Below are 26,689 nucleotides of genomic sequence, written 5' to 3'. Positions count from 1 at the left end.
GACCACTTTCAGTGCAACTTCTTTTAATTAACATATTAAAAAACGGATTTAATTACACTAGCAAGCCGTATTCTGCCCATTTCCGTTGTTGAAGGAGTGACAGTGATAGCAGTCCCCCCACCACTGACATAACACACTGGACGAAAGCATTATCCACCAGCAGAAAAACAAAGTTGATTTTGTTACAACACGAACAAAGATAGGTTGGCATAGCGTTACCTTCTATCGACAAATATTCGCATATACCAATTTATACAGCTCTAGCGTTAGACAAACACTACCCGGACGCATTTAGTGCGGCACAGGGATTAATGGCTGCAGTCGATGTAGGGATCTGCTCTCATTGTTTACATTTCGAAACGGTATGCCCCCAGTGTTTTTGAGGCTGTCATTGTTACGGTATCAAACCTAACAACGCAATGATGATAAATATCGCTTAATGAATGTAAAGAAATTCTCTGTAAGACTGTATCAAGTGGAGCAGCGGCAAACTAGCATTGCCTGCTAACTATCCCAGCTCCATCTTTCCTGTGTCGCCCGCTGCTCCAGAGATGGCAAGTTAGTCTTCATCTTTGTTTGGTTTTCCGCCCGCTCGGATCTCAAAGACAACCTGAACAAATGATTGAGGAGGTATAGCGCCAGGGGAGCCTAAAGGCCAGGCAAAATCTTAATTTGAGGAATATTCCAGGTAACATAACTCATCAATGCAATGTGATGATGTGCAGTTGGAATGCTGTCAGTCACAATGTTCTTAAATCGCAGATATGTGCTCCGAAGGCACTGTCAAAATACAAGCATGCGGATCGTCAGGGTATAGTAAGTGCTTTTAATTCTTCTTTTCCAAGGTGCACAATGTTTAGTGTACCTCAAAGCGCCAAGTCCGAGTTCCTGGACAAAGCCAGGCAGGCCAGGGAGGAAAGGAGAGGACATAAGGACAAGGAAAATTCGGCAATCCACATCCAAGCCCTGGTCAGGAGATTTCTCTGTCGCTGCAGACTCCAGAAGCAAATACGGTAGTCTCCAATCTTAAAATGTATTGTCGATGTATTAGTCACAAGACCTTTGACCTCAGTATGTTGCCATGAAAATTAATTGTAAAATAATAAATATTTTGTGTTCAGGTTCATGTAATCGTTGGCTTAATACTTGCTGTCTGTGTCTCACCAGGAAAGAGGTTGATGACTACTTTCAAGCTTCTGAAACTGGGACATCAAAAAGAAATGCACTTTCAATTTTCAAAATTGCTCGGAAATTACTATTCGTATATTGCAAAGAGGATAAGATGGTGAGTTGCAGCTATGCTTTTTATGTTACGTTAATAACAATCGTTACAAGGTGACTACTTTCATATTATTGTTGTTTTGTTAGCCTTTAATGTTTACCTTTGTGGAGACATTTGAGAGACTGTTGTAAAGATAACAGTAGTAGTTTATAGTAGGGCCGCACAGTTAAGGGCAATTGAATCAAAATCGCAACATGGACTAGTGCAATATCCAAATCGCAGGGGGCGCAAAATTTGTTAATGGCAAAATATGTGTCAATCCATTCTGAATTAAGTATTGTGGTGGTGCAGAAATGTCCCGGCCTACAAATTGTATCCTACAGACTAAAGAAAAAAAATCTTTGTTTGGTACAGATCGTTGCAAAAATCACACTATAATAATTTTAATTTCTTTCAATGTTAATAATTTTCAGTGAAAATTAGAATAATTATACGAAAACAATCATTCCTACCAATATAGTGAATCATATCGCAATCTTAATATCATTCAAAATAATCACAATCGTATCGTGCAGCCCTAGTTTATACACTTCTCTTGTGCTGTGTGGCTCAAATGACTGCAATTTTGTCCATTACACAGAGGTTCGAGAAGCTCTGTCGTGCAATCCTTGCCAGCATGGAGGTTGAAAATGAACCTAAAGTGAGTGTGCATATGCATCCCATCCACATACCAAGTATTCTTTAAAATGTGATTCCTTTCTCAGTGACTGTTCTTGCATTTGGCCCTCAGGTCTGGTACGTTTCCTTGGCTCTCTCCAAAGACCTCACCATTCCCTGGCTCAAACAGATAAAAGATGTGCTGTGGACCTGCTGTCAACTACTGAAAAATCTAAAGGTTAGTCTTGATTTGACACTGGAAAATTTGTTTTGATATTCTTTTTATGACTTTAATTGTACGTGTCACATCTGTTTTGTCATATGCAGCCTGACATACTTCAGGACAATAAATTGGTAACGCTGTACCTCACCATGCTGGTGACCTTCACAGACACTTCAACCTGGCGGATAGTCCGAGGGAAGGGTAAGTCTAAAGTCAAGCTGATGTCATTAATGCAGGACATGCTTTCTGCAAAGAAAAACATAATAGCTTCCCTTCATTATTTTAGGAGAAGCTCTCAGACCCGCTTTGACGAGGATTTGTGAAAATATTATGGGCCATCTCAATCAAAAGGGATTCTATTCAATACTCCAGGTTCAGTATTACAACTCATACTTTTTTAGTTCAAGTAGCGTAACAGCCAGCTGTCATTTTAACAAAAAAAAGCACATTGTATGACATCTTCACTTTTCTTGTTTAGATCTTGCTGACCAATGGCTTGGCTCGTACTAAACCATCTCTCTCTAAAGGAACTCTAACAGCTATCTTCTCTTTGTCGTTAAGGTGAGCCGAGAGCTGGTCATTTTTTTGTGATCAAAGGTCTTTTATTTTCCTTCTACAAATTAAGAAAAATCACAAACAAACCACAGAAAAAACAATCAAACATAAAAACATGCCCCAGGACCAAAACATACAGGGAGGAAAGACGGGGGGAAACACAAAAAAAACGCAACAGAAAGTGTGACGTCCACAGCTTACAAATAATACATGCCAAAACAGACATACACAAACACATACATAAACAGACACACACACAGACAGACACAAGATGGGACCAATCACACATGCAAGCAGAAGTAAAGACTAACACAAATTCACCGCATAGATTTCATATGTATATGTGTGTAAGTGTATGTGATGATGGGGGGGCTATTTTAATTCCAAAGACCGAGGGAACTTTATCAGGATGCATAATATCCTGGATCCATGAAATAACTGGCCTTTAAATATAAAAAAATCTGTCTCCCTCTATGGGAATTTAACATAGGGGTGTGTATGCCCCCTGTATTTTAAGGAAGAACATTTATTTTTTCATGATACATTATTCATTCTCAAAGAAAATTGTTGTCCTTAAAGGTCAGATCTCTCCTCATTTTTTAAATTAAAGCAATAAGATCAATTTCCAAAAGATGATTTTTTTATTCCTCTTGTAGTCAACTTTAGCATGGGTTCATAAACTTACGAGCACAACTGTATATCCACTTCAGTTATATCCAGTTAGATTTGTGTTTTCGTGTTTTTATTTGCAGCCTGTCCTTTTAACCAAATCAACCTTTTTTTTTCAGGCCAGTCATTGCCGCTCACTTTTCTGATAATCTGCTAAGATCATTCCTCCTTCACATCATGTCAGTTCCAGCCATTGTATCTCACCTCAGTGTGCTTACTCCAGAGGTAAAATCCCTGTCCCGTGCTGTTGTTGTATAGTGGTACTGTAGATTATAGTTTCAACAATAGTTCAGAGTAGGTTATAATATCTGCTCTGTCTCCACAGTGTATGGCATCCATTCAGACGCATGACCTGCTGCGGAAGTTCATTCTGTTTCTCAGCCGGGAAGAACAGTGTTTGGACATCTGTGTGTGTCTTGAGGGGAGCCACACACTCTGTTTACTTGGTATAGTATTTTAGATAAATATGTGCTTTATTGGTGCAATCCAGTTGTGCACGGAGAATCATTGCGTGTCCTGCGGATTGTTAGTTTCACAGTTGCTGACGGCGTCTTTCTCATGTTTGATAGGCAATCTGATTCATTTGGGCTTCCTTAATGAGAAAGTCCTTGAAGAGGAGGCCAGTCATTTTGTGAAGGACCTGACTGACATGCTGTCCTACTGCCAGAGATATGTATCTCAAAAGAAGTCCAACCTTACCCACTGGCACCCTGTCCTGGGCTGGTTCTCTCAGACTGTAGACTATGGGTCAGTGAAATGCCTTAATTTGCTTGAATGAATCCAATTACTTAATATTAACCAGAAAAGTGCATAGACAAGGGGGTTCCCAGTAGACCCAAAATATACAAACAGAGGAAAGGTATTAGGCCCTTTTTAAATGCAAAAGTTATTAACCTTTTAAATTCTTTGTTTTCACAAAAAATCTATTGGGGCTTAAAAGACAAAGAACACACAGATGTCTTGATATAGTGCCTGGTCCCTCCTGAGGAAGAGCTTTAGCTTGATATGTGGTGTCTATGTAGACTGCATACCAAGCCATCATGTGTTGTATGCCTTTAAAGCATAATTATTTGTGTCCTTTCTGCAAATAAAAGATTGACTTGTATTTAAGTAGATACTCAATTTTCTTTTGTTTAAAAAAAAAAAAAAGGAATGCCAGACTTGACTTTTCTCCTCTATGCTTCCTCTGTGTCCCGTTCGCTGTAGTCTGAATGAGTCGATGCCGCTGGTCACTAAACAGCTTCAGTACCTGTGGGGTGTTTCTGTCATCCGGACGCTCTTCAGTGACGTCCTCTCTAAAAAGCTGGAGAGTCAGGAGCCCACTCCCCCACCCCCGCAGCCTAGCACATCACAAAACAATCTCCCAGTTAAAAGTGAGTGATAAAGCCAAACCTATTTTATTTAAAGGTAAGCACAATCTGTTGAGTTTGAAAAAAAAGGGTTTCAAGAGGTCCTCGAACGTTCTTTGCATCCCGATGTATTGTGTCTGTGTTTGGACAGACCTCTTCAAGCGAGCGTTTCAGAAGTCGGCTTCTGTTCGGAACATCCTGAAACCAGTTGGAGGGAAGCGAGTCGACTCAGCTGAAGTTCAGAAGGTGTGCAGCATCTGTGTGCTCTACCAGACTGCTCTGTCTACACTAACGCAAATACGACTGCAGATACTCACCGGTCAGTAACAACCTTTCCAAATCTTTACAAACGTATACAGTATTTGCAAAACATGCTGGAAAGTTCATCATGGAATCTGTCACTGTGCATTCTCTGCAGGTCTGACACATCTCGATGAACTTCTGCCCAAACTTTGGGCCTTCATCTGTGAGCTGGGTCCCCAGGGAGGCCTCAAACTCTTCATGGAGTGTCTGAACAATGACACTGAAGAGTCCAAGCAGCTCCTGGCCATGCTCATGCTCTTCTGTGACTGCTCACGGCACCTCATCACGTAATTTTACGTTTTTTGTTTGTTTGTGTTTTTAATGTGAAGCCCAATGGAGCAGCAATATTTTATGACACACTTGTTAATGTGTTACAGAATTCTAGATGACATTGAAGTCTATGAAGAACAAACGTCTTTCAAGATCGAGGAACTCCACACTATCTCTTCATTTCTGAACACATTTGTGTACAAGATGATATGGGATGGCATCTTAGGTTAGTGTGTGACCTCAATGGATTTTGATGGGTATGATGACGGCACCTGATTGATTTTTTTTTACTGAAAAAGTTATTTGGTATTTAATAGAAAATGCGAAGGGAGAGAAACTCGAGTTGTTCCACAGTGTTCATGGCTGGTTGATGGTGCTTTATGAGCGGGACTGCAGGCGACGATTCACCCCTGATGATCACTGGCTACGCAAGTAAATGCATCACTCACTCTGACATCTCTCCATTAGTGCATGTACAGATCCTGAGCGTGTGTGTGTGTAATTCAGGACTGTGTGTGATAACTAACAAAGTGTGGACACAGAGTGTAAATTGTAATTTCCCCATTGGGGATCAATAAACAGATTAATTAAAAATGAAATACAAACACTGAATAGTTGTTGATGTCCTAAACACATCGGCCTTCTGTTTCTGCTTTGTGGTCCCATTTAAAAGCTTGCCTTTACATCTTTGTGTGTTTGCGTTCAGGGACCTAAAGCCCAGCCTGTTGTTCCAAGAGCTGGAGAAAGGCAAGAGAAGAGCCCAGCTTTTACTACAGTACATCCCACATGTCATTCCACATAAAAACGTGAGTAAAAAAGGATCCTTTGTTTTAAGGCGTGTCATTTTAATTTTTCAGTTGTATATTCACTTTCCCTCTCACTTTAGAGGGTGCTGCTGTTCAGGAACATCGTTACAAAGGAAAAAGAAAGTTTAGGATTGGTAGAAACCAGCTCGGCTTCACCACATGTCACCCACATTACCATTCGTCGCTCACGGATGTTAGAGGTATGGAGTCAACAGATCAGATTTTGAAGGAGAGCAAAAATGTCTGTCAGTTGTTCCATAATAACACGTTGTGTTTCCCTGTCCTAAGGATGGATATGACCAGCTCCGCAGGTTACCGGCAAATTCCATAAAAGGCGTTATTCGCGTGAAGTTTGTCAACGATCTGGGAGTAGACGAGGCTGGTATCGATCAGGATGGTGTGTTCAAAGAGTTTCTGGAGGAGATCATTAAAAAAGTGTTCAATCCTGCTCTCAACCTGTTCAGGGTAAGTCAGGCAAATAGAAATAGAAATCATCACACTTCTGCTGCTGACGTTGATTTTACTGTTTTGTATCATATGCTGTTTATTTTCCGTAGACTACAAGCGGAAATGAAAGGTTGTATCCTTCACCCACATCTTACATCCATGAGAATCATTTGCAGCTGTTTGAGTTTGTGGGGAAGATGCTTGGGAAAGCCATATATGAGGTATATCTGCGCCTTCTAAAAAAAAAAAAGCCCCTTATTGTTGATCTCACTCTAAACACGGCTTTTGGTGATCTTCGGTGAATATGTAACTGTAACTTCTGTACGCTCAGGGCATCGTTGTGGACGTCCCTTTTGCCTCCTTCTTCCTCAGTCAAGTCTTGGGTCACCACCACAGCACTTTCTACAGCTCCATCGACGAGCTGCCGTCTCTGGACTCTGAGTTTTACAAGAACCTCACTTCCATTAAGGTCGGCTGGAATTACACTGACCATTTTGTTTTTAACTAATTTATCCCATTTCCATCTTACGTCTTTCATTTTATTTGTTTCTTCAGCGCTATGATGGAGATGTAGGGGATCTAGGACTGACATTATCCTATGATGAGGATGTCATGGGGCAGGTAAGAGCAGATAATGAGGAAGATTCGACAAAGAGTAGGTAAATACCGGAAATTCACAAGTTAAAAGCTGCTTTGTATCTTCCCTTAAAGCTTGTCTGTCATGAGTTGATACCTGGGGGAAAAACCATGCCAGTCATCAATGAAAACAAGTATGTTACTTGAATATGCAATTGAAAAAATATACGCTACTGACCCATTTAGCATTTCAAATGTTGACATGTACTCAAAAGAAATCCCTGTCTAACTCTGACATAATCTCTACCATATCCTGCAGGATCAGCTACATTCACCTCATGGCTCACTTTCGGATGCATACACAGATTAAGGAGCAAACGGGAGCTTTCATTCGGGGTTTCCGCAGCATCATCAACCCAGAGTGGCTGCACATGTTTTCCACGCCCGAGGTTCAGCGCCTTGTCTCGGGAGACAATGCCGAGATTGATCTAGATGACCTCAAGTACGTAGCATTTCAGACATCTTTGATGAGCAGGTTAAATTCTTCCTTCTTTACTTGCTGTGCCACCACAACAGTTGTAGTCATTGCAATTGATGTTTCCTCAGTAAATCTGTCCAAAATCTAGCGGGATGTTCCTGTTAATTCAGAAGTCTCCTCAGTCCAAACGCTTTGTTAGAGCGGTGCAACAGACTTTCCTTCATCTATGCTTCCTGTGCACAGAGATGCTCATCCTTGTTGTCTTCTCCTCTCTTTTTTAGGAAACACACAGTCTACTATGGAGGTTTTCACAGCAGCCATCGTGTCATCATCTGGTTGTGGGACATCCTGTCCAGTGACTTCACTGCTGAAGAGAGGGCTATGTTCCTTAAAGTAAAGTGTCAACTGTCATAGCTAAAGCTGTTCATTTCTTCCCCCAAGTGGTTCACAACTGTCTCATTTATTCTTGTGTGTTTTTGCAGTTTGTTACCAGCTGCTCCAGGCCGCCTCTTCTAGGTTTCGCCTACCTCAAACCACCTTTCTCCATCCGTTGTGTGGAAGTTTCAGATGATCAGGTAAGAATAAAAAAGGAGGAAATTGATGCAGCAAATCAATTTCAATTCAATTTTATTTATAGTATCAATTCCTCACAAGAGTTATCTTGAGACACTTTACAGATAAAGTAGGTCTAGGCCACACTCCATAATTTACCCAACAGTTCTAGTAGTTTCCTCCAGAGTAAGCAACAGTGCGACAGTGGCGAGGAAAAACTCCCTTTTAGGAAGAAACCTGGGACAGACCCAGGCTCTTGGTAGGCGGTGTCTGACAAACGGTTGGGGTTAAAATGAAGAGTGGCAATAACAGTCACAAAAAAAATAGTAGTTTGTAGTAGTTTGTAGTAGTTCTTTGTAGTCACAGCAAGGCGTAGCAGGGCACCGCAGAGCGTAGCAGGATGTAACATGGCATCGCAGAACGTGTAGCGACCATGGCGACAGCTGCAAACATGATTTACGTTTTACGCAGCATGTGTTCCGTTTGTACTAACAAAACATTTCCTGTGTCTAGGACACCGGAGACACCCTTGGCAGTGTTCTTAGGGGCTTTTTCACAATCCGCAAGAAAGAGCCTGGTGGTCGACTTCCAACTTCATCAACATGCTTCAACCTGCTAAAATTGCCCAATTACAGCAAGAAGAGCATCTTGCGTGACAAGCTGCGCTACGCTATCAGTATGAACACAGGCTTTGAGCTCTCATAACTCAGTTGCATCAGGACAATCTTCACAGGAGAGTTGTGTTAAGCAGCCTGAGTCGAGCAAGAGGCTTGGCATACCTGGATTGGAACCTGTCAAGTCAAAGGGGAATCACTTAAACAAAAGTGGAATTATAAAGGACCTATAAACTCTCCTTTTGTCTCTTTTTTAACAATCAGCCCACTCCCTTGCATTAAAGAGGGATGCTGTTTCTGCAGCACAATCCAATTTTTAGCATCTCCCTTTGCCAAAATTCAATGTCTTGTATTTAACTTGATGAAATATCGATAAACAGTGGCTAGATCTCTGTTTCTAAGGTTTAACAGAACCATGCTCACACTCCCGTTTTAAGCAAACTAGAAAGCAATACAGATGCAATTCAAGCCATTAGACACGTGGTCAACTCACTCGAGTAAAACCAAGCGATGCATGGTTAATATACTTACAAGCTCGGACTCCATTATCCAAGCCACTTTTAGATGATATTGGATGAGTCTTAAAATGTTTTGCTGAACATAATGCATCTTTCATAAATGGAAGACAAATCAATGTCTTGTGTTCAACCTCCATGGAGTAGTGGCTCACAGCAGTGATCCTGTGTTGATTACATTATGCCCCATTTTGAGGAGAATCATTTTGACTTGACTCCATTTCTCCCCACTACAAGACGCTGCAGTCCCCTGAGAGAGATGTCCGCCCTCTGGTTTTTCTTTTTTCATTTGAAAATCTGCCTCAGTTCTGGTGAAGCAGCAGAATGTCTTGACAAAAAAATGGATCGTGCTGGTTTGATCAACAAAGGATGTCTTGCTGTAGCATTTTACTTTTGAGTAAAAAAGAAACTGGAAATGTTTGGGCATTATCTGTATCTGCCCAGATACAGCTGTTCATTGTACACATCTTTGCTTGACCTCCACTCTAAAGAAAAGGAAAAAAAAAACAAATTGATGAAGTAAAGGTAATCAATAATATAAGTCTTCATACTAAATAATAGAAAAACTGAAGATTTCTCACTACACCTTTGTATAATGCTGAGTGCCTCATAAAATGCCACCCCCTTTGCTCTCACGTCTGACTGTATTCCAACTGTAACCAATAACCACGTTTATCGGAAACAAGCCATAGAAACGGGGGCTATGTACCTGGACTTATTCTCTTGCTCCTGCTAACAAAAAAAATACAGAAACCCAACCACTCTATTACCACTGGAACAACAACAACAACTAAGGAGCGTTTTACTACGATGCCCTCTGATCTCTGTGGACTTTTTAAGCCATGCGGAAAGCGAATTTTGAGGTTTAAAAACCTTTCAACATGATGTCATGGACTGGTTGGTCAACCAAATGTGACTGCTTGATTTATTGTTCCCTTGGACGGAAATGTTGCACACCTTTCTGCCGTTTGTGGCTGGTAAAAGGGACATGAGGGTGAATGTTACCTTATCAGCCTAATACTACTTTACACAGGGTTCAATTAGATCATACAGGAGAGCAAAATAGTCATTTAGCAGAAAGGACTGTAACTTTTAAAGGATTAAAAAAAAATATTTACCATGTTCTTTATTATGCAAAAAGGTTTTCTGTCATGAATGTGTATGGATACTTGTTAATAAGTAACAAGCTTTAGAGCATACTGGTCATTATTGTTTCTAACTAGTAAAATAATGACCATTAACTTGTGGAAAACAAAAAAAATTATTATAATGATATAAAAGACTGGTTGTATTGAATTTACCTGCAGTATACTAATGAGATTAAACTATTTTCAGATCTGACTATTCAGTCCTGAGGATCTTACTCCAGCTTTTCTCCTTTTAATCTATTCCAGCAAGAAGTGGAAACACTGTGAATGGATTTATGCTACACCAGAGTGTGTGTTAGTGTGCAAAAGAGATGAAAGATACCTCACAAGCTTGTCTGTCTCGTGATGAGGTCACTCATCTGTTTTAAAAATGATGTCAAGAGTAGGCTAGACTTTAAGTGTAACAGTGGACTGCTAAAGCTGACCTTTGACTATCTGCTCTTTTAGTACAAAAAAATAAAACTGATCCTGGAAATGTTGCCACGCTGTGAAAGTTTCCATCTCTTTTTAAAGTGCCTGAGACTGGCTGCACTACAGTATGGAGTGTGTTGTTAACAAAAAAGGACATTCCCATGTAAGATGTGTTGATGTGTTTACGTACCCCCCTGTAATATGATAAAATCACATAGGCTACGCCATTATTACAAAAGTAATTTACAACAGAATGCGTGCTTTCCCTTCTCAAAGCACTGGCCGACAGTGTTTCAATCCGTTACATTTAACCAATTAGTTTATTACCTACACCTGCTGAGTCCGGAAGAACACCAGTGAGGCTCAGCGCACAGGACTGTTGACAGTAAACTCTGTTTAACATCAACAGGAGGCTGTGGGATTGAGAATGTCTCATAACTCATTTTCTGCTTTTCCTGAAAAATGTGCATGGCGGATATCGGTGTAAATGCGCAAGCCTGACTCGTATTCTCCATTGTGCTCGGTCCCTGTGGCTTTTCATGAGAGGTGAATGGTGCTGGGAGATCATTCCCAATTCTCCACCTGAAGCTGCAGAATAATAACCATGAGCAGTCCGCCGCAGAGCCCTTCTCCAGCCAAATGGTTCAAAGCGCTGCGAAGGTAACGTCAACGTTACATACTCAGTTTGCACTAATGTTGGCCCAGAGACCTACTTTTTATTGGGGCGAAATGGCTTTTTAAAGTGTTGTGTGTGCAAGGCCTGTCAGTTAATGACAGTGGGGCTTTATTTATGCTACCTGGTGCATTGGCTTAACTGGACACTGACTATTCAGAAAAAGTCCAGCTGTGGATCATTCTTGACATGAGTGGAAAAATGAGGGCATGCTATGCTTGTCAGAGGAATGGCCGGGTAACATGTAGAAGGTAGGCCTATATGGTTATGAACTAGGACAGAGGATGTGTTTTATTGCACTCTTGTCTTAAACTAATGATTTGGCTGCTGCTTCAGGACCAAGCTTGGGGAGCCCTGTTTGAAGACCTATCCTCTGGAGTGTGTGGATCTGCTGAAGAGGGCGAGAGTCGCCTTTCAAGCTGGACGCACCCTCAAGGAGGGCTTCAGACTGGCTCAGCTGGAGGCTGTGGTGCAGATGCTGGAGGAACACGAGTGTGACTTTGTGGATGCTCTTGGAAGGGACCTTCATAAGGTCAGTGGTGAAGCAGTTCCCTCCAGTGGTTACGCTTGTTTAAAAACATGAGACTATGACAATGGAAATTGACACAATGGTCCAATAAGGCTTTTTCTTTTTTTTCTCTTTAACCAGCCAAAGTTTGAGACAGTTGTGTCAGAACTGGTTCTTGTCAAAAATGAGGCACTTTATGCCAATAACAACCTTAAGAAGTGGATGCAGCCGCAATACGTGGAACGAAACCTGGTGAGACCATTGCAGCCTTTTTTTTCTTCCAATAACATCTTCATAATATTGTGGGATTATTTATGATCTACACATACCATCTCACTATTATAAAGAAGTGGAAGTATTGTGCCCGACCTGCCAAAGCAGATAAAACCTAATTATGTAGTAGGACGTTTGCAAAGAAACACCAGAATTTAAAATAGTATCTTGTTTTCTCATAGGCCACTTGAATTACAATATGCTAAAAGGTTATCATAAATGTTTCCCAATGAGGTCAAAAATAAACAACCTACTGCGGCTTTAAGTTGCCTTGCCCTTTTTGTAAGAATTATGTATTTTTCTTTCTGTTTAACGGCGTTTTCCTTTCTGTTAAGTCACCTGAAAAAACTTTCACTCATGGTAGTTGTTTTACTTGTAACCTAATTTTGAGCTTATCTGATTGGTGTAGTCCACTACGTTGGACGAGTGTCTGATGGTCAGTGAGCCGCTGGGGGTGGTGTTTATCATGGGGACCTGGTGCAGTCCTGTCCAAACGTGTCTGGTGCCACTGGTAGGGGCCATTGCAGCAGGTGCAGAAACCCAAGGCCTATCATCTCATGTAATCAGTTTAATTGTAGTATTATTTGTCCTCACGCAAACTTAGTGATGATACTTTTATGTTTTGTAGGAAACTGTGCTATCATCAGCCCCTCTGTATGCACCGCTCACACAGCAGAGCTTCTTCATCGTCTCATCCCCTTCTACTTGGACAATGTGAGTAATTACATAGCAGGGAGGACAGCAGCCTTTGATTTCTCTTGAGGTCTCACAAAAGCTAACTTATTTTCACTTTAAGTAAGACTTCTTTTAATCTGTGCATTTAAAGAGCGCTTTTGTTCACAGACTCAAATTTTCTCAGTTTTAATGTGACATGAGACTTTAAAGAGATCAGATGTGGTCAAAAGTGGGACTATGGAAACATCCACCTTTTGCTATCCAAGACCTGCATCTGCATTTGTACTCTGTGTATTGATTGACAGTAATGCTACAAAAAAAATCTGATCTAAAATTCCTGTTTTCCCTCAAGGAATGCTTCCATGCAATTCTTGCAGGCGCAAATGACTTGCATGAAGTGGTGGAACTTAAGTTTGACCATGTCTTCTTTACAGGTAAGGCTAAACTATAAAATTAGTTTAACTTTATAAGATTGTATAGCTATAAAATGATTTTTATTTATTGAAATCATTTTGAAGTCAATTAAGTGTCTGTCAATCCCTATAGGCAACAGGAAGGAGGGAAGCAAAATTGCTCTGGCTGCAGCTTGCACACTCACACCTGTCACCCTGATTTTGGGTGGCAAGAACCCATGTTATGTGGACCAACACTGTGACATTGCCACCACCGCACAGCGCATCGCCTGGGCACGTTTTCACAATGCTGGACAGAGCTTGGCGGCTCCTGACTACATCCTGTGCCACACAGATATCCAAGCACGACTGGTGCAGGCCCTGAAGTGCTGCCTGATGCAGTTCTACGGTTCTGATCCCAGAGAGTCCCGCAGTTACGGCCGCATGGTCAATCTAGAGATCTTTAACCGTACGAGAGACGTGCTCTGGAGATCAGGCAAAGTGGCTGTGGGTGGGCAAGCGATAGAAGCAGAGAAATATATAGGTAAGCATCATGTGTGTGGGATTCTCTGAAACAAAGCATTACATTTAACACTATTGTAACCTTTTTTTTTTTTTATGTCTGAAGCCCCAACTGTTTTGACAGAGGTCGTGGAATCAGATCCCATCATGCAACAAGATGTTTTTGGCCCAGTTGTTCCTGTTCTGACTGTAAACAACATGGAGGAAGCAATTGCCTTCATTAATAAGCAAGAGAAACCCCTCTGTGTTTATGCATTTTCCAAAAACAACGAGGTACGTGACAAAATCAGGTTAAGACACTCAGTATTCATTGTACGACCCGGGTGCAGCTGAAGTGTATTCTGATCACGTATTGGCCTTTCTGACGACGCAGGTCATCTCGAGGCTAATGAGTGAGACCTCTAGTGGAAGCTTTTGCTCTAATGACAGCATCCTGCAGAGTCTGATGGTGGCTCTACCCTTCGGTGGAGTTGGTAAGTCAGTGGCAGCAGTGTACAAATAATATCATATCATGGTGATGGAAAAACATTGCCTATGATATATGAACTCTGCCAATATTTTTTGACAGGTGCCAGTGGAATGGGTTCCTACCATGGCCGCTACAGCTTTGATACCTTCTCTCACAGGAAATCATGTCTGCTGAGAGGCACACGGTTTGAGTGTGTAACCTATCTGCGTTATCCGCCCTATGACGACCGCAATCTGTCTCTAATGTCATGGGCCTGTACCTTGTCCCAGAAGAGCCAGGGCTGGTGCCAGATCCTGTGACTCTGTGGGAGGGTTATAACGGAGCCACTTTAGAAGAAAGCTGAGGGCCCCCTATGTCATGAACAGTCCTGACATGCAAATGTATTGTTAATGTATTATAAAATAGCTGAGAACAAAATGTAATGGGGTATGCTAACAGAGGAAGAGAGATAGATAGATATATATATATATGCGCGCGCTGTTCAATCTTTGGGTGATAAGTGTAAAACCAACAATTGATGAAACGTTACTTGTGCAAAATTAAATAACCAGGAGGTATATGTTTTGGCTGAATGGTTTAAGATTTAGCCACAATGAAGTTTATTACTGCTTATAGTCTCACATTATGCTTAAAGTTGCATTACTAAAAACAATTTTAAACATTCATATTTATTAATATATTGACAATAAAAGTGAAATATCTGCAACACCAACCACCCTCGAAAAACAAATTAGGTCTTTGTCTTATTCCCCAATATGTTCATTCAGGTCTTTTGTAGATTTTCTCCTCGTTGCCTTCTTTCGTGGCTGCATATCTGGCTGCGGTGAACAGATAGTCACTCAATCTGAGTGACAATATTGGGACATTTATCAGATGTTAAATAGAGGATCTATGGTATTGTACTACTTGAAAGAACTTTACTCACCTGTTCAAAAACTTGGCAACATCTGGATCCGCCTCGCCTGCTCGCACAATTGGAGCAACACTAAAATAAGAACAAAGCTCTGTCAGAACATACTGTAGTGGAAGGGAAGCCAAAGGAGGTAATTTTACGCCATTCAAGGCAAGGAGGATGCTGCAACTGACCTGCGTTCTGCTCTCCGACACACTGTCCGAGCCAAGTGCAAAGCTGAGCTGCTCTTTCCACCAGACTGTGACACACAAAGCATCAAGTATCAGTACAACAGCAACGACGACTTTTATAAGAATTTTGTCTCACAGAGGCCCACATTGGCTTACTGGTAAAATGAAATTGGTCAGTGGAGGGAGTTCTTCTGTAAATTTATCAATCCAGGTTTCCAGGTCTGCAATAGGCTGAGCAGTAAATTTTGTTCTCCCTTACAAAAACAGAACAGTAAATAGTAAATAAACCCAATATATATTTTACTGCATTAGACCCCCAGCAAGTGCATACTTATGTGACTTTCTCTTGCAGATGATTGAGGGGTGGCAATATTGGAGCCCACGTCTTGTAAAATGCACTGTATCTGCAATGAAAAAAAGCAAAATACTGTCTAAAATCGTATGTATCTGGCTGATGTAGAATATTTGCAATAAAGGAAGTTAATGAATAAAAAATGAAAATCAAACCTTGTCCAACTGATCCGTGAACGTGTGACCTTTGTCGAGGCAAAATTCTCTGGCAAAGCTGTAATGCACAATTCAACAGTCACCTCAGGTGGGGCAGATTATAGAACAAGTTTTAAAGTGAATTGTGACAGGTGAATAGTAGAAATTTTACCCTATAGCTGATGACAGCTCATCTGTATTTCCTAAGGCTTCAAAAATATGATCTTCCTTTGGCCTCCTCTCTCCTGTAAATGTGCTGGAGAAACCTTTTAAGAGGTACAGCAAGAATGGAGTCAACTTTTTAAGTAATACTTACGGTTACAGTGTACATGTATTGCTTTCCTAGTTAAGTTAAAAAACAACCTTTGTCTCCAGTTTTGGTGTATATTTTGGGTACCCTGTTGTCTCCTTCAGTGCCATACCTGTAGGGAAAAGGGACGATAAAAGAGAAGGCCTTTGATAAAATCCTGTACAATAATGTATTTTTTCGTTTTACTGAGTCTTTAAAGTTAGAACCAAAACTACAGCTCGATATAAAGACTATAGCTACTGGGATAAAGTATTATTGTGTAGCGGCTACAAAGCTAGCACTAACAATGCACGCCTATATGTACATACGTAACATTTTTTAATGTTTAAATTAATATGTTTACGTATGCATGCACCAACCACCAAGGCGAATTGCTTGTAAGTGTTGTTTACTTGGCAATATTTCCTATTCACACACAGAAGATAGTTAACGTTACATGAATGACATGGACATGAGCTGAGATGTAGCTATAACGATGAGTTGTAGCTATATGAAGTAAGATGTCTGAGTACCTTCTGTCTGAACAAAATGTGTTTCTTGTCCAATTGCCGTTTAAGAGCTTGCCTGTCCTTAGTACATAACGTAGGTGGGCAGGTTTAATAATAAACAATGCCATGTTAAAGTTAGAGGCTAGCCATAGTATACAGTATAGAGGTTAGCTAGCTGCTTAAGGACAAACGCCTTTTGGCCCTCCGAGGTGACCGTAGTTAATGGGCGTTTCATTTTCATCGCATGATTGGTCAACTCCCCGTGTGGTTTAAGAGCTCTGGACGCTGATTGGACGAAATGATATATGCTCAACTAGCTGCGGCGCTGATTGGATACTGGAAGCCAAACCTAGATCCCTCCTCAGTGACTCCAGGCTGTGTTTGAAGTATGTTTTGACACTGTTTGTTGAGGATTCTCTCGTGCTCAGTGCTGCTTCTTGCACTACTATAAATGCTTTGTTAAACTCTTTTTTATCGTCGAGTCTTCATGAAAAACGTAGAGCTGTGGGACGTATTTGTCAATTGCTTGTTAGTGCTTCAGAGGATTAACATTAGCTAAAGGTGGCAAAGCAAGCTAATAATAACACTGTCCGTCACAAGTTGAACTCAAAGCTGCTCAGTTGTGGACAGATCTTTACAGATCTTTAGAGAAATGCAACTCAAGGACGTATTCGTGTCTGCTCCAGGGAAGGCGATCCTCCACGGAGAGCATGCGGTTGTGCACGGAAAGGTAACGTGAAAGTACAGCTAATAGAGCTAGTGTATGAGATTTTTAAAGTGAAGCTGGGTACATCAGTCAGAGCAAAGATACCAATACTGGACCAGAGTAACCTTCCATGTCTAGCTAGTCTTCAACAATATACATGCATTTTTCCTACTCTACTTTAATATATATCTCTAAAAATTGATTTTCCTACTGTACTGCAAAGAAATGTAAACCAATAAATCACCTGGAAGGTAGAAAGAAAAAAAAATTCAGTAGACAACAAACTATGAAACATTGCTTGAAATTATGTGCACTAAATCGGCTTAAAGTCGACCATTTAATCGCAATGTGTTCTATGCTCCTGTACAGGTGGCTCTTGCTGTGAGTTTGAACCTGAGAACATATTTACATTTAAAAGGCACCACTACTGGCAATGTTTGCATCAACCTCCCAAATATTGACACATTCTTCTGCTGGGACCTGGCTGAACTGAAAAAGCTTATTGCTTATTGCTGTGGTAAGATAGGTGTCTCACTGGCGACCATTAACACCTACATCACCTACCAACACCATACACTGTCATTTTTACTGTTGGATCTGCATCATGCATCCCATAGTCCAGTACATGCAGGGACATTTTTTTTTAAATTAATGAACATTCAATTCAACTGGGACAGCTTTCCTTCAGCCAGATGAATATCATAATTTCTCATTAGATATACACTATCATGTATCTTTTTTTCATACACCTACAAATCAAAGTGTGAGTTGTTGATAGTTCTTGTGATTTTGATGATTGCTGTTTCTTGTAATTAATGTTAACAGGTAAGAGGGAAGAGGTGAAACGCCTGGATGGGGAACTTATAACAAGACTGCGTGAATTTATTGATGTCACGAATGGAAACTTGGACACTTGCAACATGGCCATCCTAGCCTTCCTCTACATCTACCTCTCAGTGTTTGGATCAGGGTGAGATAATTATTCTCAACATTTGTTCATGTTATTATTGCAGCTAGTTAGCTCAGATGGCCACAAAAACACATTTCACCCTACAGATGTTATTGATACTTTGGAAAACCAGAGACCAAGCCCAGCGAATGTCATCCAGTTACAGAGCTATAGTGCCAGAACAATCTACTTTCGACAAGAAAAGTAGCGTGTGCGTGTGTGCGTGTGTGTGCGTGTGTGTGCGTGTGTGCGTGTGTGTGCGTGTGCGTGTGCGTGTGTGCGTGCGTGCGTGCGTGCGCGTGTGTTTGTGTGTGTGTACAAATGTGTGACTTACAGAAGGACGCTGATTGTTGTTGATTCACATTATAGCGACTCTAATCCAGAGGCTCCAGAGAGGCCACACACTCTCTGCTGTCCCCCTGCCCTCCTGTCCCCATCCTCTATTAGCAAAACAAAAGCTAGTCGGTTTTTGACTGCAAGAACAAAAAGTGCATGGCATGCATTATCAAATATTCACATATTCACCAAACCCTTTGGTGACTTTAAGGTGTGTACATCTATTTACAGAATGATAAACACCTGACAAAGTACTCAAAACTGCCTTGGTAGTAGGTTCCGTTACAGTAGGTGTCTCAACACAGGCTCAACAATACCAGTGTTACTGTCGCGACTGGTAAAAACTGCAGCTGTAACATTCGTTGCGCGCGCACAAGTGTTAAAATTCCAGCAATTACTTTATGTGACAATACACACACAGTGTATAACTAATCTTATAATGGCAAAACACCTCAGACTTGTGGAACATTTACAGCCTCCCAGACCTGAATTGTGTGAGCTACAAGCCAGTTAAAATTTAATTTCATTGAGCTAATTATGTGTAGCATGGTTTACTGCACTGTGGGCTACCTCGCTTATTACATGTTACATGTTTTTGTTGAAATAAAATTATACTGAATTGTTCAGCTCTTGTGAATACCCAAAGCAGTAAATGTAAACAAAACCGGTAGAATATAACAGGGTTATACAAGGTCACACGTATTGGTCATAAGCAGGAGTCATTCCAACTCCTTTGGAAAAGCTTTATTTGCAAAAATGTGCTCTTTATTGATGTAGATTTGTTCAAGGAGTTGAGGATGATTTTCACCGCATCTGAGAAATTGTCTCCAACTATAAATGCAAATTGTAAAGAGGGACAGACAGAAAGGCCAGATGTTAGTTTCAGTGACTCCAGCAGCTGCAAGCATGGAAGATGCTTAGGAACATTAGAGATGCAGGTTGTCAAGAGGTTTAATCGGCGCTGACACGGTGCTGCCGTGTTTGAGAGAGGTGATGGGTTCTGACAGGATGGCCACTAATGAGAGTCTGGCACTGGGCCACACTGCAGCCTTTAACAAGTCTGGATGTGTTTTTCCCTCGAGAGATAAGCCGGACAATTAGTTTAGAGTATTCTCCTGTCTGCCCAAAGACAGCTTCCTTGACAGACATTGACAGCGACGTCAAGCAAGTTTCTGTTGCATAGAGGAGTGTATGGATTACTTTTTTTTTATAAGATTGTTTTTTGGGGACTGTAAGGCCTTTATTTATAGGACAGCTGAAGACATGAAAGGGTAGAGAGAGAGAGAGGGGGAATGACATGCAGCAAAGGACCACAGGTTGTAGTCTAATACTGCGGCCTCTGCTTCGAGGAGCAAGCCTCTGTAAATGGGCGCGCGCTCTACCAGGTGAGCTACCCAGACGCCCAGTGTATGGATTACTTAACATTAAACACTCCGTATAGTTATGACAATACTGTAACTGTACCAACAATGTGGTTAAGTACAGTAAAAGTAAAGAAGGGTATATGATCCATTATTTACTAAATAAGTTAGTCATAGATCCTGTCTAATTCATACAAACAAAGGCTCAGTTTTTCTGTTTAATTCCTCAGTGAGCTGCCCAGCTTGAAGGTGTCTGTGTGGTCGGAGCTGCCGACTGGAACAGGACTGGGATCAAGTGCTGCCTACTCTGTGTGTTTAGCTGCAGCTCTGCTCTGTGCAAGTGGAGCCATCCCCACTCCTCTCAAAGACGGGGATAACACTGCCAGGTGAGGAAATTAGATTGTAGAAGAAAATGTCTCTTTTATGAGCTGTGTGTAGGTTGTGTTCAGTACACTACAACATGAATGCCTGTGCAAAATAATCCAATCCAAAAAGCCTGCGGAGCGATGAATACATTTTTTTTCTAAGGGCTGGACGATATGACGATATGACGTGTGATCCAAACAATACAAACGTCTAGCGTATAGTATATATATATTTCTATATTGTTTTTATTGCGATGTCAACAAACAGCGGCCAAACTGCCTTGTGGCAATGTTTACATCATTTGGACGATGCTTAATGTTCTGATCCTTGCACATTATGTTCATTTTGCATTAAAGTTCTTAATAAAATGAGAAAATATGCAGTGCTTTTCATTTGGCAAGTATTTAATTCACACAGGAGTCTACAAAAACAGGCTTTACCATGTGGCTGTTACATATGGACTATATATTTATTGAATTACCATAAAACATGCTATATCATGATAGATATCATCAAGCAATGAAATTACCTATATCGGGATAGACGATTTTGGCCATATTGTCCAGCCCTGTTTTTGAGAAGTTCTCCTTTTAATTTGCAAATAATTACAGGTGGTGTCAGGAGGACTTGGAGCTGATCAACAGCTGGGCTTTCCAAGGGGAGATGATCATCCATGGTAATCCTTCAGGTGTAGACAACGCTGTAGGAACATGGGGTGAGGCCTGATATTATCTGGCATACGGTGCAGTACATATGGTGTTCTACCTCTCTTTGTCTCTGTGGACACAGAGCGCTCTTTAATGGAACCACCACTGTTCTTCATCATTTAATGATTATCCATTTCATTTCCCTATATGTAGGTGGCATGCTGAGATTCTTGGCCGGGAAGATAATACCACTGAGCAGGTAATACAATTTTCAATTTTATTTTATTTAAAGAGAGTACACAATCGATTAATAAAAATACCAGAATGTTTTTTTCTTTAAAGAGATCAAATATTGTCTGGGTAAAATTATTGCACCCGAGTAATACGTCTGTATGAACTGTCTGTCTGTGTATTTTACTTCCAGGGTGCCGTTATTAAGAATCCTCCTCACTAACACTAGAGTACCACGTAGCACCAAGGTACTTGTTGCCGGGGTGAAGGACAAGATTAACAAGGTACTAAATGGTTTCTTCCTCCCCCGTGTGTTACTTGCCTACACTGTAATTAATATAATAGGCGGTGCTTTTTCATGGCAGATACTCCAGAGCCTGGCTCTGAGTGCCTTCATAAAATATTGAAATTAAGCTCTTAGCCAGCACCCATGTGTGCTGTTGCCTTGGTGACACCAGCAGGTGTACAGATTTCTGCCTCAGACGGAGATCGATCTGCATGATGTTGTGGCGGTGTTATGATCAGGCTGGGGCACAACTAAAATTAAACCTGACATTTTTTAAATATATATTTATATATATATTTTTTTTTTAAACATGCATAAGACATTTTTTTAATGTGTAGTGGTGACTTTGTGTAGAGGAGTGTTCATTTTTGCAGCTATTTTGGATTTAGTCTTTAAATGAAAAAGCTTATTTGTTTTTCACTTTTTTATTTTTGTCCTTTATAGTTTCAGTCAGTGAAAAGTCATAACAATTTAGTCAACCTTTAGTCCTTACTTTTAGTCAAAATGTTTCTTGTGTCAAATGTCCTATATTGAGAAATTCATGTTAATCTAGCCTCATCGAACTCTGGACTGTCCTGCTGTTATCACATGACATTTGAACTAATCACAGATAGTTGGCTTGTTCATGTTCTCACTGTGGTTCAGAATGAACCACTGATGTATTAAACTGCCAATCAGATTCATTTACATATTGTAACCAACCGAACCCGACTGAGAACTATAGCTTAGTCCAGCGCGGACACAGCGCTGTGGACATCGGTCTGGCAATGCGAGACACCGAGGACTGACAAGGACAGTTGCTGTATGTTAGAGCAAGCGAGAGTTTTTTTAAACAACACGTTAGTCTTATCTTTTCAATGACAACGATATTGCACGTTGATATTGTCAAAGTTTACGTTTAATGGTGTCTCGTCGTTGTTGACGAACATATTTGATCATAATCATTAACGAAAATAACACTGGTGTGGAAACGTTGTGCACAAGTGATGTTGGGATGTTGATTTGCAGTGTTTTTGTTTTGCTGTAGTTTCCCTCTATCATGACCCCGGTGCTCGACTCTGTTGATGCCGTTGCCTGTACTTGCGAGAAAGTCCTCTCAGAGATGACCTGTGAGCCCATCACTGGAGAGCACTACAATATTTTAGAGGTACAAAATATTAGATTGTGTAAAGCATCTTGCATCATAAACAAGTCATTAAGATATTACATTGGTAAAATATAATTGTAACACACAATACCATATTCCTTTTTTAATTTAAAATGTCTTAAAGCAGAGTACCCATATTTTCACATGACTATGTAATAGCCTTAGGTATTAACAACTAATAATTAACAAGCTGGGTCATTTATAGGAGCTCATTGACATTAACCAGCACCATCTGAATGTGATGGGTGTGGGACACCCTTCCCTGGACATCTTGTGCCGGGTCACATTGACCAGAGGGCTCCATAGCAAGCTAACCGGCGCCGGGGGAGGAGGCTGTGGCATCACTCTTCTGAGACCAGGTATTGTAGGCTGATTGCTCTACACAACAGTGTGTATTTAAAATGTTTGTATGTAGGGTAAAGTTTTAAAGATAATGTTTTGGGCATTTTAGGCCTTTATTTCTATAGGACAGCTTAGACATGAAAGGGGAAAGAGAGGAGGAACTTTTAAAATATAAAACTACCTATCATAAGCCAACTGATTGAAATACTCTTTTACATGCAACTAGTAATCATCCAACACACAAAGAATAATAAACCTGCAGTCCGGTTTTTGAGACCGCTTATCTTCTGCAGACTTAATGTCAAAATCAAATGATATGTGTGAACAGATTGGAAATAGAAGGTACCCTCCAAAGGTGATGGATGCTGCCTTTCAAAGAGCTCTTAAAGTCTTTATTTCTGAGCATAAAACAGCCAACAGGGCAGGAAATCTGGAATATGCAGTAACCTGGCATTACATGACAGCAATGGCCTTCAAAAAATGTGAGTCTCATTAGAGAAAGTGATATTCCAAATCACAGGCCTTAATTGTAGTTTTCCTATAAATATTTGATGCATGATGCAACTGTTGTATTCTTGTATTTATTTTCTCTACACTAAATTGTCGGGTAAAGTACTCACCGGGTAGAGCGTACCATTTAGGCTGAGTTCTGACAGCAGTGGCTCAGGTTTGTGATCTGGCCCAGGGCTCTTTTGCTGCAAGTTATCGCAGCTCTCTCCCCCGCCTTTCCTATCTGTCTCTCGCTATCGAATAAAAAGAAGAAATGCCAAACAATCTTCCTAAAAAAATAGATAGTTAATAAGACTGGGTCCCTCCCTGTCCCTTCACTTGCCTCTTCTGGCTATCTGAGGGTTAGCACCCCTTTTTGGTGTGGTCTGCTGAACACCTGTTGAATTAGGTCATTGCATTTATTGTCTTGTACAATGTGTCAATGAGTGGTTTGCTGTTATCACTATTCTCACATGTGCCAGACCTCCCTTCACAGCGCCTTGGAGGAGGGTCTGGCTAGTTCACACAGCATTCAGGGATGGAAGAGAAATGTGCTCCGGGGATTGCTGGATGGCTCAGTTGGTAGAGCAGACGTTTACTACAGCGGACCCGGGTTCATATATATATATATATATATATATATATATATATATATATATATATATATATATATATATTACACACACAAAAGAAGTGTGCTCTGGTTTATTTGCATTTCTTCAAACCATAATCGTCATGGGGGTCAGATCTAGCTGTCTTGATTTACCCAGCACAAAGAAAGCGGAAGGTAATGGACATCCAGCCAAATAGGACATGCGGCAAAATTTCCAGCGGCAACGGAGAACTCCAGAAGTGGATCAATAATCCTGCTCTGAGGAAGGTCTATGGTCGAAAACAGTGGCCGATGATTTAATCAAATGTAAAGCCCTTCTTTACCTGCTGTTGTCATTGCCTCTCCACTTTAAATTATGCATTTGATTGAAATGATTCACTGATTTTGTTAGGCTATACTGCATCCTCCAATGGATTTGTCTTGAATTTGATAAGCCAAACTGTCAGACTCCTGCTGACAACAAATGTTCTGTGATCCCCAAACGCTCCCTCACTCTTCCTCTCTGAAACAATGATTTGAGTGGCAGAAAATGATGAGAAGGCTGCACAAGGAGGATCCTTTAGTGTGTGGGTACCACTGTGGAATTGGGTATGAGGAAATCTTTCAACCTTTCTTTGAAAACCAACAATCAAAAAAAACCCTGCAAGTTCAGTCTTTGTTTATGCCTGCAGCCTGTAGCATACTGAATTCTCGTAAGTTTAAAATACTCTGAATAGATTTCCAAATGCTCTTTATTTGTTTTCCTAGCAAGCATTGCCATCAGTGTGAATTGCAATTATTTTCAAAAGGATCATCTGGTGTCTGTAATGTTCTCAGAGAATCTGTGTTAAAGCTCTTTGAGTTAAGGAAGCATACACTACCTTGAGTTGTTTTATCATTGTTTTAAAGCTGCTCTTGCATTTGAAGCTTTAAATTTAGCAGGATACGTGGTGAGCATTAGGATAACTGTGCAGCTGATGTGGGCTTTGGACCATTTCCTTTGCAACAAACAGCAGGGAAGTGCCAGATGTTTGCACCGATTGCAGAATCCTTATTGTTCCACATCCATTAGGTCATTGATTCAAGTGACAAGGTTTTTGTTTGTCCTTTAGCCGGGACTGACAGACTTTGCAGGTTCATCTCTGAAAGTACCGCTGGAGCCCGTTTTAGTCATTTGCACTAAACATGAAACAGCAGCTGTCTTGTTAGCTTGCAATCCATTTATCTTTTAATGTATAACTATAGCCCAGCCTGACATAACTTGATTTATTCATTGTTTTTACACGACTTTATTATGACTTGTTTGTTTTGTAGAAACAGACTCTTCTGTTGTCCAGGCTACCGTGCAGGACTTGAAGGACTGTGGCTTTGACTGCTGGGAAACAAGTATTGGCGGGCCGGGTGTCCAGCAGCACTCTCCTCTCTCTGTTAAGGAGGAAATTCTGGAGATTTTAAACCGTTACTGAGACTGTGGCTGAACAAGAGGAAAGTTTTTTTTAGGTTTACCTCAAGAGCTCAACCAATGAAGTGAGCCGTGTGGAACAAGGGACATTTCGCACTGAGTGGTGCTGGACAGAGCTTCCTGTGTTTTCCTGACTGAAAAACAACCCAATCCTGTTGAAACTAACAACAATGCACCTGTGTCTCTAACACATTACTGATATGTATTTAGGCCTGTGGGGAAGTGACTTAAGGGTGCAATTATATGTACTTTGTCCACTAGATGGCACCAGAGTTGCACAAATGCTTTTTATTGAACAGGATTTATGGGAAGAGGCTGTGATAAATTAATTAATGTGTAAGTGAAGCACAGGCAGAATTAATTTATACTTGCATCCAAATGTTTAAAGCAGAGCCAACATATCTTAATGGATTAGATAACCGTCAGTCATTAATGCTCACTGTTGGCATTGTATCGTGCTGGTCGATAACTGCTTGAATAAAAGTGGCAATTTTACGGAAAATGATGGCAGTATAAAAGTTTGAATTAAATTGATTTTTGGTTCTTTAAAAAAACCCAATTACTTATTTTCTTTTTTTCTTGAGTTTTCATAGTTTCCAAAGAGGTTTATCACAGTGACGGTGCTATGATATTTATCTGCATCATAAACAATGTTGGTGAAACCAGAAAATAATAATGTCAGAAATATATTCTGAGAACTGTTTTGCATATAATGTAAAGCTCTCACTCTCACACATTATTATAAAGACAGATGTTTGCAACTGCTTTGAATTAACATCCACCCTACAGTTTTAACTATGCTCTACTTCTAACGTAAAAGTGTTTTAAATGCAAAAATAATGCCAAAACAAATCCTTTTTTTAGTGATTTATGAATTTAAAATCTCAAAAAAATAATATGAAATATCTGTTAGGGTTTGGTGAATTTGTTATTTCTAAATAATGCATGCAGTGCACTTTTTGTTCCTGCAGTCAAAAACCGACTAGCTTTTGTTTTGCTAATAGAGGATGGGGACAAGGGGACAGGGGGACAGCAGAGAGTGTGTGGCCTCTCTGGAGCCTCTGGATTAGAGTCGCTATAATGTGAATCAACAACAACCAG

General features: G+C 40.6%; 4 protein-coding genes across 7 annotated transcripts; 3 read left to right on the top strand and 1 right to left on the bottom strand.

The window, feature by feature from the left end:
• Nucleotides 1-115: 115 nt before the first annotated feature.
• On the top strand, nucleotides 116-10,863 carry ube3b (ubiquitin protein ligase E3B). 2 transcript variants are annotated; one of them, XM_032515755.1, is made up of 27 exons: nucleotides 116-688; nucleotides 846-1,013; nucleotides 1,168-1,285; nucleotides 1,863-1,922; nucleotides 2,013-2,117; nucleotides 2,207-2,303; nucleotides 2,389-2,474; nucleotides 2,581-2,663; nucleotides 3,446-3,551; nucleotides 3,652-3,772; nucleotides 3,896-4,072; nucleotides 4,526-4,699; nucleotides 4,827-4,994; nucleotides 5,094-5,265; nucleotides 5,356-5,474; nucleotides 5,566-5,680; nucleotides 5,955-6,054; nucleotides 6,135-6,254; nucleotides 6,343-6,519; nucleotides 6,612-6,722; nucleotides 6,833-6,970; nucleotides 7,057-7,122; nucleotides 7,213-7,271; nucleotides 7,397-7,579; nucleotides 7,837-7,948; nucleotides 8,038-8,130; nucleotides 8,621-10,863. In XM_032515755.1, the coding sequence occupies exons 2-27, from the start codon at nucleotides 853-855 to the stop codon at nucleotides 8,810-8,812; spliced, it is 3,213 nt and encodes a 1,070-aa protein (XP_032371646.1). In that variant the 5' UTR covers nucleotides 116-688; nucleotides 846-852; the 3' UTR covers nucleotides 8,813-10,863. The 2 variants fall into 2 exon arrangements, with proteins under 2 accessions (XP_032371646.1, XP_032371647.1); XM_032515756.1 differs by having other exon boundaries at nucleotides 117-688; nucleotides 3,896-4,073; nucleotides 4,533-4,699.
• Nucleotides 10,864-11,191: 328 nt separating this feature from the next.
• Nucleotides 11,192-15,896, top strand: aldh3b4 (aldehyde dehydrogenase 3 family, member B4). Of its 2 annotated transcripts, none has more exons than XM_032515760.1 (10): nucleotides 11,192-11,455; nucleotides 11,805-12,000; nucleotides 12,118-12,228; nucleotides 12,659-12,779; nucleotides 12,878-12,963; nucleotides 13,277-13,358; nucleotides 13,471-13,860; nucleotides 13,945-14,111; nucleotides 14,212-14,311; nucleotides 14,407-15,896. In XM_032515760.1, exons 1-10 carry the CDS (start codon nucleotides 11,400-11,402, stop codon nucleotides 14,604-14,606), a joined length of 1,509 nt encoding a protein of 502 aa, XP_032371651.1. In that variant the 5' UTR covers nucleotides 11,192-11,399; the 3' UTR covers nucleotides 14,607-15,896. The 2 variants fall into 2 exon arrangements, with proteins under 2 accessions (XP_032371651.1, XP_032371648.1); XM_032515757.1 differs by lacking the exon at nucleotides 11,192-11,455 and adding an exon at nucleotides 11,623-11,719.
• mmab (metabolism of cobalamin associated B) lies at nucleotides 14,869-16,925 on the bottom strand. 2 transcript variants are annotated; one of them, XM_032515762.1, is made up of 9 exons: nucleotides 16,699-16,925; nucleotides 16,240-16,298; nucleotides 16,049-16,142; nucleotides 15,898-15,955; nucleotides 15,722-15,794; nucleotides 15,547-15,644; nucleotides 15,394-15,458; nucleotides 15,233-15,292; nucleotides 14,869-15,151 (listed from the first exon to the last, which is right to left on the bottom strand). In XM_032515762.1, exons 1-9 carry the CDS (start codon nucleotides 16,800-16,802, stop codon nucleotides 15,067-15,069), a joined length of 696 nt encoding a protein of 231 aa, XP_032371653.1. In that variant the 5' UTR covers nucleotides 16,803-16,925; the 3' UTR covers nucleotides 14,869-15,066. The 2 variants fall into 2 exon arrangements, with proteins under 2 accessions (XP_032371653.1, XP_032371654.1); XM_032515763.1 differs by having other exon boundaries at nucleotides 14,871-15,125.
• A 117-nt stretch (nucleotides 16,926-17,042) lies between these two features.
• Nucleotides 17,043-26,120, top strand: mvk (mevalonate kinase). Its single transcript, XM_032515761.1, has 10 exons — nucleotides 17,043-17,404; nucleotides 17,750-17,897; nucleotides 18,206-18,350; nucleotides 20,257-20,412; nucleotides 21,004-21,107; nucleotides 21,253-21,298; nucleotides 21,464-21,554; nucleotides 22,584-22,703; nucleotides 22,909-23,062; nucleotides 25,441-26,120. The coding sequence occupies exons 1-10, from the start codon at nucleotides 17,327-17,329 to the stop codon at nucleotides 25,590-25,592; spliced, it is 1,194 nt and encodes a 397-aa protein (XP_032371652.1). The 5' UTR covers nucleotides 17,043-17,326; the 3' UTR covers nucleotides 25,593-26,120.
• The last annotated feature ends 569 nt before the right edge of the window (nucleotides 26,121-26,689 follow it).

This window comes from Etheostoma spectabile, chromosome 5, assembly GCF_008692095.1.
Source record: "Etheostoma spectabile isolate EspeVRDwgs_2016 chromosome 5, UIUC_Espe_1.0, whole genome shotgun sequence".
NCBI classification, from domain to species: Eukaryota; Metazoa; Chordata; class Actinopteri; order Perciformes; family Percidae; genus Etheostoma; species Etheostoma spectabile.
Note: the sequence above shows the minus strand (reverse complement) of the source record. Positions and strands in the feature narration are given on the sequence as shown.

Coding starts and splice junctions, on each gene's coding strand:
- aldh3b4 (XM_032515757.1), top strand. CDS start 11,658: ATGAGTGGAAAAATGAGGGCATGCTATGCTTGTCAGAGGAATGGCCGG. Junction 11,720..11,804: donor GGCCGGGTAACATGTAGAAG/GTAGGCCTATAT, acceptor CTGCTGCTTCAG/GACCAAGCTTGGGGAGCCCT. Junction 12,964..13,276: donor TCCCCTTCTACTTGGACAAT/GTGAGTAATTAC, acceptor TTTTCCCTCAAG/GAATGCTTCCATGCAATTCT.
- mvk (XM_032515761.1), top strand. CDS start 17,327: ATGCAACTCAAGGACGTATTCGTGTCTGCTCCAGGGAAGGCGATCCTC. Junction 21,299..21,463: donor AAGATAATACCACTGAGCAG/GTAATACAATTT, acceptor TTTTACTTCCAG/GGTGCCGTTATTAAGAATCC. Junction 22,704..22,908: donor AGCACTACAATATTTTAGAG/GTACAAAATATT, acceptor GGTCATTTATAG/GAGCTCATTGACATTAACCA.
- mmab (XM_032515762.1), bottom strand. CDS start 16,802: ATGGCATTGTTTATTATTAAACCTGCCCACCTACGTTATGTACTAAGG. Junction 16,143..16,239: donor CACCAAAACTGGAGACAAAG/GTTGTTTTTTAA, acceptor ACCTCTTAAAAG/GTTTCTCCAGCACATTTACA. Junction 15,152..15,232: donor GTTGCCAAGTTTTTGAACAG/GTGAGTAAAGTT, acceptor ATTGTCACTCAG/ATTGAGTGACTATCTGTTCA.
- ube3b (XM_032515755.1), top strand. CDS start 853: ATGTTTAGTGTACCTCAAAGCGCCAAGTCCGAGTTCCTGGACAAAGCC. Junction 1,286..1,862: donor ATTGCAAAGAGGATAAGATG/GTGAGTTGCAGC, acceptor TCCATTACACAG/AGGTTCGAGAAGCTCTGTCG. Junction 3,552..3,651: donor TCAGTGTGCTTACTCCAGAG/GTAAAATCCCTG, acceptor CTGTCTCCACAG/TGTATGGCATCCATTCAGAC.